Below are 12,765 nucleotides of genomic sequence, written 5' to 3'. Positions count from 1 at the left end.
ATGAAACAAAAAGACGCGGCTGCAAAAATGTGGAAGGATTTGAAAAAGTTTAAAAGTTGTTGTTCTTGCGAGTTTGATTTGTATATAATTATGCTGTTAACCTTAAAAAAAAAAAAGTCTAAAATTCGAAATGAACATATTCGAAAGGTAATTTTGTCATATTTGTAGCTTTGCTCTGCCATTAAAAGAGAGCCTCGCACTGATTGCCGTCGTGCTGTTATTATTGTACATTTTCCAACTGAGGGCTGCGAACTGAAGTGCGGAGTTGAAACTGTTGTGAAATCTGAGCGAGATATTCCACATACAAGATTTTTATCAATCAGGCAGTTTCTTTGTGCACAATAAAACATTAAACAATGTGGAATCCTGCCTGATTTCCGCACGACGACTCCTGCTGAGCCGAGAAAGGTGTGAAGAATGACAGTGCGGCATTGATTTAAATGGCATTATCACATCCGTCTGGCTTTTTACTTTATTTTTTGTTTAATAAACACTTTGATACCGACAATATTCCGACATTTACATTTATTCACGACGCAGAGCCTTCTCTAACGCTAAATACGACTCAGGTAAAGGAAGACAGAGACACCAAGATAAAGGAGACCCTCAAGCGTTCAGCCGTCACACCCACACACCCTGTAAACTGTAAGGCCTTGGAAGATTCGACAATCGAAGGTATTACTGCGGTTACAATAAGTTAGATGTGCTGCCCCAAGTCGGCTGCGTCCTCAGGGTTTTATAGGTGCTTTTCTGCTCTTCAATTAGCGGTACGCAGCCTTGAATCCGTTTTTGTAAATCACTGATTTCAAGGAAACCAGAGCTCTGTGCCACTGCAAGCGAGGAGGGTTTTCCAACTTTTCTCTTCATCAGAAATGCTTTTCAGTTGATCTGAACAGAAAATCCATCATTTCCTGTTCAGATCATCTGCCCCCCAACTGCTCCACCACACGCACCGCACCCAGGCAGAATGTGGCCGCTACTCCAGCATTTACTCACACTTCCACGGAGAGAGGCAGTCAGAGGCACGCAGTGTTGGGGGCCACCGCGTGGCAGACATTGGCCGCTGCAAGGTGTATACGGTCGGCTGATTGTCCTACCGGTGATGGCTGATTACAAATCGACGGGCCGAAAGAAGGTTTCTGTTCACCGCGTGCCTGCTCTGTTGCCCAGCAACCCACTGGCATCAAGTAAAACATTTACAATTGCACTGGCATTCCTTAAAGCAGCAGAGACTTTTCTCTGAAGCAACTTACAGCTCATAGTAAACAAAAGTGCATCAACAGATGAATAACTTTAGACATAAACACTGCATACCACCATGTTGCTGGTTCATATCCCTCAAGCAGCTGCTTATAGAAGTAACTTTTAAATAGCAAATACACAAATAATCATAGCAGATGGTGTTGGACTCATTTATGGAGCTGCCAGGAGACAGTTCTTGAAAGGTGGACGGATTCAGCAGTTCTGAGGGACAGGGGAGGTTTTCTCTACCACACTGGGGACAAAAATGAGAACCATAGGACTTTCAAATTTAGAGTCATCATGAGCAGCACCAGCAGGAGGCCTGAGCTGGAGGGGTGTGACGCCCCTGCTGGGGTGTACGGAGTGATCAGCACTTTCAAAACACCTTTCAGGTGTTTCCTTGCCAAATACAGAAGGATACTCAACAGCTGTTGACCAGACAAACCTAACCATTTTTCAGTATATTTTAGATGCTATGAGAAACGTTTATGTTAATGTCTGTAATACCACATTCCCATAGTGTTACCACTTGTTGAACTGATGTACTGCTAGTAAAGTAGCAGAAGGGTTCTGCAGAGATTTCAAGGAAATAAGAAGTGAACATTAGATTCTTAACTGCAAGATGACCTCAGAAATGGACCAAAAACTATGCTTTTCACATAGAGGTCATCTGCAAAGGTAATAAGAGAATAACTATTAATGCACAGTTTTTGTCTTGATAAAATCAGTGGTGTATTACGCCGTTATTCCAACGTCATTATGAAGGTTTTCGTTTATTGCCGAAGTTGATCAGATGATTTAAATTTACGAACGAATCTCTTTCATCCTCAGTTTACTTTCCTTAAATAGTTTGCACAAACCGGAATGCTGCCACAGAATTATCCCTTAGCTTTCTTAATAAATTTGTCAGAAATGTAAAACAAAGCATGACTGGCCTGTCAACTGAATTCCGTTCTGACTTAATAGTAAGTACCTCGGAATAACAAATTGTACATACAGTGCATTCACACACACACACATTTTCGGAACTGCTTGTCCCATACAGGGTCGCAGGGAACCGGAGCCCACCCGCTAACACAGGGCATAGGGCCGGAGGGGACACACCCAGGACAGGACGCTGGGACACCAGTCTGCCGCAAGGCACCCCAAGCAGGACTCGAACCCCAGACCCACTAGAGAGGAGGACCCAGTCCAACCCACTGCGCCACCGCACCCCCCCAGTGCATTCAAAAAGAATTCAAATGCCTTCACTTCCCTTTTTCCACATTTTATGTTGCAGCCTCATGCAAAAATCGTATAAATTCAACAGTCTACACTCAATACCCCATAATGATAAAGTCAAAAAAAGGATTTTAGAAATTTCTGTGAATATGTCTGAATACTTTCTGAATGCACTGTAATTTTAACAATTTAGCAACCTGCTTACCACACTATTTATTAGCATGTTTTGGACCGTGACATCAAAAGGTCTTTATAACATTACTATAAACATAATCATAACAGCATGCCATAACAGCATGAAACTGACAGAGGAAATCATACTGGGCCCTTTTTTCCTTTCAGGCATTAAGAAGGAGGATTCTGCAGAAATTGAAAGCTTCAACTGATTGATTGATTGAGTAATTAACCGATAAATCTGACTCTTACCTTTCTGAGTTCTATGTTGCTTTGGAGAAACGTGTCTCCTAAATGAATAACTATAGATACTGTACATATCCTGTTTTTCAAGGTGTTATTTACCAGACTTCTCCTCCCACCACTTCCTCCAAATCTTCAGTACTGTGTAGCTGTTATTCATCTAAAAAGCACACTAAATTCAGACAATTAAAGCACCGGTGGCTTTGCTGGTAATATCTGTGCCATTGGTAAGGCCTAAGAAGTGATCGTTTGGTTTCCATAGAAACCCGGAGTGTAACGTCACAACTGGAGCAACAGTAATACCTGAGACCAGTTTGGATGTGACACCCATCCAGGTGACTGGTGTGTACAGGATGTGCAAAATCAGCCTTCTCATCATCCACCTGCACACCCACTTGCATGATGACTCTGCCTGCTTCTGCCCAAGTTTTAGTAATGGGCCATGGTGCAGTCTGGCCCAAGTCCAAGGCCTCATTCGGGACTGTCCAGGACACTGTGAACCGGAGGAACCTAACAGACATGTCCGTCTTGGCATGGTGAGGTTGTGGTGAATAAGATGATTTCTCAGAACAGCAAGTAGGTCACATGTGTGTACTACTGGAAGAAGGCCACAGACCACACACATCTGGCATCTTGCAAAAAATACAGTACCACTGTAAAGCATAAGTCCTCTTACTGGAAAATCATTTCTTCTTTATGATTTCATGACTTCTCAGCTCTTCCGCCACAGTTCCCAGAGATGTAGGGTACCAGTATGTTGTTTTGCTTTTACTCTGCTGTCCAGGTGCTCCCATACAGGTGTTGACCTGGTTTCCTCGATAGACTCACACTGCTGGTTATTTTTTTTTTTTTACTCTAAATAAAAAATAAAGCCTGAATTATAAAAGATAGTGCTAACAGGCTTTTAAAACAGAAAATTCAGATACTTCCAACACACGTTTTCACCAGTTTACAAAATGTGATGGTGAGTTTTTTTCTTTTTTGCTTAAAAGAAAGGGTACATAGATTTAGCAAATTGTTGGTACTAGTGCAGTGTCAGCATTTCATAACAGCTCTTCAACACAGCAGGTGCATTTTTTTAAATGTAATGTGATACTGATCCCGGATTATTTACAATCAATCACTTAGCGAACAGTATTCTCCAATGATGATGATCTGATGATTTATTTATTTAGCTGGAGCAATTTTAGGGTAAGTACCTAGCTCCAGGGTACTACAGCAGGAGGTGGGATTCAAACCAATGTTCTACGAGTGGAAAGCAGTAGCTCTAACCATGCCCCCTGCTGAAATTTCCAAGATAAAGCATCCTTTTGGCATGACACTGAAGGCCCAAGAGCGTGCAAAACCTGTTCTGTGTCACACAGGTGCGAGAACATCATGCCCAGAAACCCCGCTCTGGTGTCACGTGTGTCGCAATACCTGGTTCCAAGGGTGTCGAGAAAATCCGGAAGATCCGGATGAGCAAAACAAAACTTGCAGCCCATATATAAAATTATGAGAATGAGGAAACCCCACATTTGCCATGACATCAGTCAGTTTAAAGGCAGCTGATCAGCCTGATGTTAAAAACAGCCACTTTTACTTCTGCAATTCTCTCCAATCAAAACAAGTCTGATAGCATCCCCCCCCCAACTTAGCAATAACTCTGAATGTTTTCAAGTCAGATTTGCATAACAGCGACACAGACACTGTCTTTTCCCGTCCGTTTAAGCGCGTTTAACTTTATTCGGTTCCAGCAAGAAGCGGGGCCGTTTCCCGGAACGGATGACAGACATACCATCGGGCTGAGCGCTTGTATTGTTACTTTGTATCATTTCAGCGAAGACGCAGCGCGTGCCCGCTGCTCGCGCTTTTGCTTTCCGCGCAGTCTCCGCCTCCGCGCGCCTCGCTCCTCTTTATCGCCGCCGCTTTGAGGAAACGAAGCGAGTTCACAGAGGGGCTCGTCCGCGGTGCGCGCTCTGGCGAACATGGCTTTCGCGCTGCTCTCGGGGCTCTGCGCGCTCTCAGGTGGGTACTGTCCTCACACTGCGTGTGTCCGGGGGGGGGTCACCTGGCCAAGGTAAGCTCGGCTCGGCTCGTCAGTCAGAAACTAACTGCTTCCTGAAGTCGCCACAGCCTTTTTTTTTTTTTGTTTTACAGAAAAAGTTGTTACATCGTTAAATTAATGTTACTTTTTTAATGCCCAGCATGTCGAATTGTAAACGTAGTAGAATATAGCAAACACTGCGCCTCCAGGTATAGTCTGACCGCGAAGTATTAACTTTTCGTAGAATACGCGTGACGTCATTGTGAGTCATTTAACGGAAGTGACGCAATTATATTCCCCCGGTGGCTTTGCCGCCGCTTGAGCGGAACTGAGCTGTTGTGAACTGAAATGAGCTTGTAAATTAGTGAAAATGTGATATGTGAATATTCTCCAGGGTGAAGGCAAAGGTAAACTATGTTAATAATTAGTTAATACTAGGGCAGCTGGTAGTGTAGTGGTTAACGCTACTGGCTTTGTACTCAAAAGGCTGCAGGTTCGAATCCCACCTCTAGATGTAGTATCCTTGAGGAAGGTACTTACCCTAAATTGCCCCACTAAAGTTACTCAGCTGTATAAAATGGGTAAATAATTGTAAGCAACTTAGCAGTGGAAGGTGCTTTAGATGAATAAATGCAATATGGGATGGGACCATTACATGGTGACCTTTGACACCTGCAGGCAGTAAAGGTGGCCTTTACCTATGGAAAGGTGTGAAATCTGTAAAACGGAGCTGTAGAGGAAAGTAAATGCAGATCTTCCCAAAAAAAAAAAAGACGCAAAAAGCTGTTGTTGGGTGTGGGGTGCTCTGAGTTTATATTAGACTATCTTATTAGATAATCTTTATATAGTCTTATGAAGTTTGAAAGACAAATACACCCACCACTCACCTGTTTAGTGATATTGAATGATTGCTTGTTGGACATCTTATCCCAAAGTTATCTTCAATGTCTGTAGAGAACGGAAGTGCTTGTATGGTCATCAGATGATAAAACGGTGTTGTAGCAAAAAAGTATCCTACAACACATATTTAAGCAATAAAAAGTTTGGTAAGTTTGTGTGTGTGCAAAGCTCTTTGCTGTTGAATGCTCTTTATTTACTCCACGTTGTGCGTTGCTGTGGGGAAAAGCATCCGGCGAAAGAGTAAATATCAGGCAAAATTGAATAAGTGTGATCGGTTACCTCTCGGACACATTTCTCCGTGAAACAAATTGTGATTAGATGTTTCCTCAGAGGTCTAATAGTGGGTCTTTAGCCTGGACTTTCAGTTGCCACCTTTTTGGTCAAATTTCTAGGTTTTCAACCACTACACTACCTGCTGTCTTATACACACAATGTTTTATATACACCCTGGGATGGACTGGTGTCCCGTCCAGGGTGTACCCCCCTCAACCTATACTTCTGGGATAGGCTCTGGACCACCGCGACCATCATCAGGACAAGCAGTTAGTGAAAATGGATGGAATTCACATGTACTAGTGAGGAGCATTGGTGGTGGGAGAGATGAGCCTCTTCTGCTCCTGAAGGTGGTGACAGATGGAGATGGATGGCTCAAGTGGTCCCGTTGATGACCGCCCCCATCCAGACCATGAAGAGGAACTCATGCTGACTGTACGTCCGTGTCTTGCAGTGGTGCTGGCCGTGATCCCTGACCCCGCTAACGTTACCGTGGTTTCCTACAACCTGGGCGTGGTCTTGGAGTGGGACTATCCCCATGAGTGGCACGAAAACGTAACTTTCACGGCCAGCTCCAGGTGAGTGGCGGGAACACCTGGGATGTTTTGTGCAGAGCTCTTCCTTCCTTCTATCACTGCAGCACACAAGGTAACGGGTCGCATTAGCTGCTGCCCTCTTTGGCCTTCGTTACACCTCCACCTCACCGCAGTGCTTAGAGCTGTAGGAACTGGAGATCCAGGAATGTGTGTAACATTACAGTCAGTGAGTGACTTTTCCTGGCAGGCAGTGTGCCGTTTCTTTTCACTCCTCCTCCCCCTCGAACCCCAGCCCGGGGCTTTTCAGTTGGGGGAAGGAGAAGAACAAAAATGAGCAGAGAAGAAAACAAAGGGCTTGGTGGGAAAGAGGAGGAAGTTCCTTTTATGCCACTGTGGAGGACAGGCCTGCCGAGTACTACTTTAATTGCTCACACACACCCACACGCATTACGGCAGTCATATGGAGAATAACCTAATGCTGGTAAAAAATAAATTTACATTGTCTTTTAGAGCAACGCGTTATCAGTAAGCTGTTTACCATACGGTACTCCACTAGTGGACTTCAGCCCTCCTTTTTCACAAGACCATATTTAATATTATACAATCTAATTATTAACAGTATGGCTCACTGACTGAAACACACACACAAATATATATATATACACACACACACATACACACACACACACACTGTAAGAGTGGGACAATGTTACATTTTATAGTTTATCTGACACTTTTCTCTAAAGTGACTTGTTAGATTTGTACACTAAGCTCCTTACAATTATTTACATATTTGTACAGATGGGTAATTTTTATATCAGTTCAGGGTTGGTACCTTCACCAAAGGTATTGTAGCAGAAGGTAGGGTTCAAACCCCCTGTCTTTTGACTGCAAGGCAGTGGTTCTGGTATTCCAATGCCTTTTTTTTCTACAACATAGTAATGCTCCTGTTACTTAATACAGGTTAGTCACTGGAGTTTTTACAAATTTCTTTGAGCTCCTTGTTTCGAATGTGAAGGGTGAGGAAGATCATGAGGAGATTCGTGTTGCGTGTTTGTAGGAGGGCGAAAAGGAAGTGATTTAGTGGTACATTGAAAGGTACAAAGCTCATTCCACCAGGAGGTGGCAATGATACAGAACAGGGAGATCCTATAGAGTAGTTTTTTTTCCCACATATCTGTTCAATGCTTAGAGGCTATAAGCACCTGCTAAACCTTGGATGTTGTGCTCTGTGGTGCTGTTACGTAGCCTACCGCCTTAAGAAATGGTACCCCATAGTCATCGTGTTGACGTCAAGCATCATGTTGCCGTTCACAGCAGTTACAAGGCCAACAAGATTGTGTGTGCGAACCAGACGGAGCGGAGGTGTGACTTCACCAAGGACGTCCATCACTTTGGGACATATGTGTTCAAGGTGAGGGCAGAGCTACAGGGCGAGGCCTCCCGTTGGGTCAACACCTCGGACTTCTCCGCTGATAAACACAGTAAGTTCATTTCTTCCGTTGACCACAAATCAGCATTTATTTGGCCGGTACATAATGTATTTATGTTTAGCTGTTGACTTTATATACAGCTGGATTTTTGTTGTATAAATAATTTTATAACGAGGGTTGTGCTTTTGAGTGCTAGTCTGAAACTTTGTGCTCAGGAGACCTGGTCCCAAATATACAGATCCATTCTCAAAAAAATCTAATTCTCCTGCGGATGATCACACTCTAGGCTGAAAGACATGAGCCACCATCTTAATGTGGTTCAGTCAAGAGACAAACCTCATGAAAGAGAACATAAAATTGGTAGGGCAAAGGAAACCTTCTCAACAAAAGCATGCACGTAGACAGCTCTTTAATCAATGTCATTATACATTCTGCATGACACCAGGTTACTCGTTGGCTTCTGGTTGACCTAAGAGATCAGGCAAAGTCAACTGAATTAGTTTGCTGGTGCTTTGGTTCCTTTGCTGGGTTGGTTCCTTGTTGGATTTCCCTTTTGAGATGGTTAGTTTTCCTCTGGGATGGTTGACTTTTGGGGTGGTTCCCCGCAGGGTTGGATTCCCGCTGGATTGCTTCTCTTTTGGGATGTTCTGCATCGGGTTGGTTTGGTTCCCAGCTGAGTTAGCTTCCTTCTGGATTCTTTCCCCATTCATTTGGTTCCCCGATGAGTTGTTTTCACTTTGTGGTGGGTCTGTTGGGTTGGTTTGGTTTATTTTTGGGGTAATTCTATACTAAGTTGGGTCCCCACTAGGTTGGTTCTGTCTGTGTTGGTTTCCTTTTGTAATAGTTATGTGTTCGGTTGGTTCCCCACTGGTTAGTTTCCCTTTGGAGTGGTTCGATATGGAGTTGGGTCCCCTCTGAGTTGGTTTTCTTTCAGAATGGTTCTATGTTGTGTTAGTTTTGCACTGAGTTGTTTACCCATCCAGGTGGTTGCCTCATGGGTTGGTTTCCCTTTTGGAAATGTTTCTGTTGGATTAGTTCTCTCCAGGTTGGTTTCCCTTTGGGATGGATTTACTGCATTGAGTCCTAACTGTTTTGTCTTCCCATTTAGCTGATTGTCTGTTGGGCTGGTTTGTTCCCCACTGGGTTGGTTCCCAAATGGTTACAGTACATGTCCTCCAACCCAACATCTCTTCATCTTTTGACAGCCATCATCGGGCCTCCTGGCATCACTCTGTACTCTAAAGATGGGGACATGGAAGTGGAGCTCCAGGATCCCGTGATGAGGGCCTCCACGCTGAGGGAAGTTTACAGCATGGTGACATACAACATCACTTTCTGGAAGGAAGGCCAAGAAGAGGTGGGCTTCTTGATATCATCATAATTGGCATCATCAGCATCATGCTGTCATCATTGTTGTTATATTTCCACCTTGTGGAAAGATATAGTTAAGACTAAATGCAAATAACACAACACTGCACAAGCACTACAGTTAGTATCGCTTCATGAGCTGTAGGTCAGATGTGAAAGAGATGAAATGCCCCATAAGGCCTCTTTTGGCACCTACAGGAGAAAATTAAAAAGAACACTGAGCAAACGAGGTTGATGCTGCCCAACCTTCAGCCCTGGACCAACTACTGCGTGCAGGCCCAGGTCTACATTAATGCATACACTAGGAACGGAGAGCTGAGCAAAGTGGTGTGCAAGGCCACCACCTCCAATGGTGAGCATCAGAGTCCGGTGGCAGAATTCTTAATTTCTTCACCAGGGTCAGTTTGTGGTGACTTCTAATGCAGAGTCTCCCCACGTTCTTCTCCATTCTCCAGGGAATGTGGAGCCTGGGGTGGTCGCCGTGGTGCTGGTGGTAAGCTTCCTGGTGACCTCTACGTGTATCCTGCTGACTTTCTTCACTGGACGGGTTGTCTACCGAGGCCTCAGGTTTTTCTACCCCAACGCCAAGCTCCCAGAGCACTTTAAACAGGTCAGTCCAGGAGGGTGTTGAGCTCGTTGCCTCTGGCCGAAGTTGTGTATGTGAAAAGTCGTGTGGGCTTTCTTTGAAAGATGATTGGAAAAAAGCAACGGACATTCTGACAGGGATGGAAAGTTTTGAGACTTTGAAAAGGCCACAGACCACCGATATGATGTGGCTGTGGGTTTTGAGGAAACGTCAGAAAAGTTGAGAACGTCCATGTTTACATGATGTCCCCTTCTGAAGCTCACAGAATCTGCATGACATTTCAAACTGTCACCTCGAAACAACGAAAGTAAGCCTCATACTTTGCATTCATATGGCATGGAATTTCCATTTCTGTGCTTTATGGTGGATACGCAAATAACAGAAACAGTGGTAAATGATGGAAAGCATGACAAACCTGATGTATTAAAATAAGGTGTTTTTTTTTTTTTTTTTTTTTAGGACATCCCTTCATTCACAGGCATCAGTTAAACTGATATAATAAACACACAGAACTTGTGTGGAACATGTATAGATACACTTAGCAGTTGTGTTTTTAACTTTAACTACCTTCTGCATTGGATGTGTTTTCCATGAAGCCATAGATGCAATCAGCTATGCTGTAAGCCATCCTAAAATTGAATGGTGTGTTCACAGTGCAGACATATTCATATCAGGTCAGATTGTGTGTGTGCATGCGTGCGTTACTCAGCTGAGGTCTTCTGGAACATGTTTTGATGCTTCAGTTGTTATATCTGAAACTATCATCATATTTGATCTGGGAACACTTTAATCATTAGTACAATGGAATATTGACTGAGGTGTTGTGGGGGGGGGGGGGGGGGAAAGCAGATTTAAAATGTTTCATAAATAAAATCAAAATGTGTTTACTGGAAGAGTCAAATATGATAAAAAAAAAATATATCCTGCAATATGCCAAAGATCCACTAGATGTAACCATATCACCAGTGGTAGCGGTACCCATTTATAAAGACGTATCTGTGAGCAGCCGATGATTAAGGAACTGTAGTATGAAATATTATTAAAATTGTTTGTACAGGAAATAAACTGATTACTTACATTTATCAGATGCTTTTGTCCAAAGCAGCTTACAATGAACTCCATGTGCTGTTATCAGCCCACACACCTTATTCACCGCGGTGACTTAACACTGCTAGATACACTACTTGCAATGGGTCACTCATATGGATGATATATGGATATCAGTGGAACATAGTCTCTCTGGCACTCACACACTATGGGGGAACCTGAACAGCAGGTCTTTGGGAGGAAACCAGAGCACCCACGCAGACACGGGGAGAACATACAAACTCCACGCAGACTTAGCAGGAATCGAACCCACATCCTCTCACACCACCCAGGCGCTGTGAGACAGCAGCGTACTTGCTATGCCCCCGTGCCACCCTTACTCACTTACCACCATACTTAAAATCTAATGTTATAAAATAATTTAATAGTGACAAAAATTATTAGAGGTGCTTAAAAGCTGAGCTCATAAGGGGGGAAAAACACTTTGCAGTCTTTTCAACAGAAGTGTTGAAGATGTTTTTGTTCATGAATAACAATTGATTATCACATCCCCTCTTATCCGCAGTACCTGATCGAGCCACCCCCCTCCTCCTTCTTCGTGAAGAGCATCCCCCAGGTGAAGGAGCAGTTCGACCCCATCGTCATCGTTTCGGAGGATGCCGTGGAACGGACCGACGCCACAGAGGAGCCGCGGGAGACAGAGGAGCAGAATGTGGAGGAAAGCGCTAAAGATAAAATAGAAATGGAGAAGGACCTACTTTTGCTGCCTGCCTGAGGACGCTAACCATTAAAGGCAGAAAGGAAAGAAAAAGACACAACTGGGCATTAAGCTGATTGTTGTTTTTTTTTTTTTTAAAAAATTTGTTCTTGATATGGGACTATTGAGCTGCTGGAGCTGCATTTAACATTTTTGTACATATTTATGTGTTTTGCTTATTGTTGAGAAAGCTGCACCATAATCTTAACTTTTTATTTATTACCTGCTGTTGCGAGTAAAACTCACTGTATCTGAGCACTGTGTATGAGCCCCTAACACCCAGACCCGCAGTTTGGTGAAGGAACAACCAAGTTTAGTCCCAGTTCTGTTTTTATGCCAGTTTTGGTGACTCAGCACTTTGGTCCCAGGCTCGTGTTACCTTTGGTTCGGCCCCTCTGGTATCAGTTGAAACACAACATTTTGTTGGCACTGTAAGCAGCAGTAAGGGAGGCAGCAGTAGGAACCTCCAGCCACTGACTCCAGGGGTGGTCTCGATCAACTCTGACCCTGAGGTTGGGAATCCGCATGGACCAACTCGTACCCACTGCCATGGGTGGACGTTTCTCTGTTTCCTCTAGCATTTCCCACCGCGATGTTGCCATCACTTTGACACGGTTTCAGGATCCCCTCTCTGCACACTGGTTGAATTCCATGCACCTGAGCCTGCTTTCTCATAAGGTCAATAACTCTAAGACCATCATGAGTAGTTGGAGCAGAAGGAACCACAGTGAGTGACTTGCTTTCAAAGGACCTACTTCATCGCCATGAGCGGTTGAAACAATGACTCTGCGCTGACCAAAGTGAACAGCCTTCACAGGTAGAATGTGGTGAAACTTATCACATGATCTAAATACACCAAAGGATGTCACCGCAGTCTGCAGTTGGGTGAAAGTGACTTTAATTAAACAGAAATTAGTGTTTTAAGTTCCAGACTGACACACTCTGTGTACTATATTAGT

The 12,765-nt window shown here is 43.8% G+C and overlaps 1 protein-coding gene across 1 annotated transcript; it reads left to right on the top strand.

The window, feature by feature from the left end:
* Positions 1–4,525: 4,525 nt before the first annotated feature.
* Positions 4,526–11,894, top strand: LOC108928869 (interleukin-10 receptor subunit beta-like). The gene is made up of 7 exons (XM_018743057.2): positions 4,526–4,887; positions 6,534–6,657; positions 7,933–8,099; positions 9,254–9,405; positions 9,615–9,768; positions 9,872–10,026; positions 11,615–11,894. The coding sequence occupies exons 1-7, from the start codon at positions 4,848–4,850 to the stop codon at positions 11,822–11,824; spliced, it is 1,002 nt and encodes a 333-aa protein (XP_018598573.1). The 5' UTR covers positions 4,526–4,847; the 3' UTR covers positions 11,825–11,894.
* The last annotated feature ends 871 nt before the right edge of the window (positions 11,895–12,765 follow it).

The sequence above is a fragment of the Scleropages formosus genome, chromosome 14 (assembly GCF_900964775.1).
Source record: "Scleropages formosus chromosome 14, fSclFor1.1, whole genome shotgun sequence".
NCBI lineage: Eukaryota > Metazoa > Chordata > Actinopteri > Osteoglossiformes > Osteoglossidae > Scleropages > Scleropages formosus.
Note: the sequence above shows the minus strand (reverse complement) of the source record. Positions and strands in the feature narration are given on the sequence as shown.

What these genes read in the sequence shown, in the direction of transcription:
- LOC108928869 (XM_018743057.2), top strand. Translation starts at nt 4,848, where the DNA reads ATGGCTTTCGCGCTGCTCTCGGGGCTCTGCGCGCTCTCAG. An exon ending in ACTTTCACGGCCAGCTCCAG is followed by an intron (nt 6,658 to 7,932) that starts GTGAGTGGCGGG and finishes TGCCGTTCACAG; the next exon opens with CAGTTACAAGGCCAACAAGA. An exon ending in GGAAGGAAGGCCAAGAAGAG is followed by an intron (nt 9,406 to 9,614) that starts GTGGGCTTCTTG and finishes TGGCACCTACAG; the next exon opens with GAGAAAATTAAAAAGAACAC.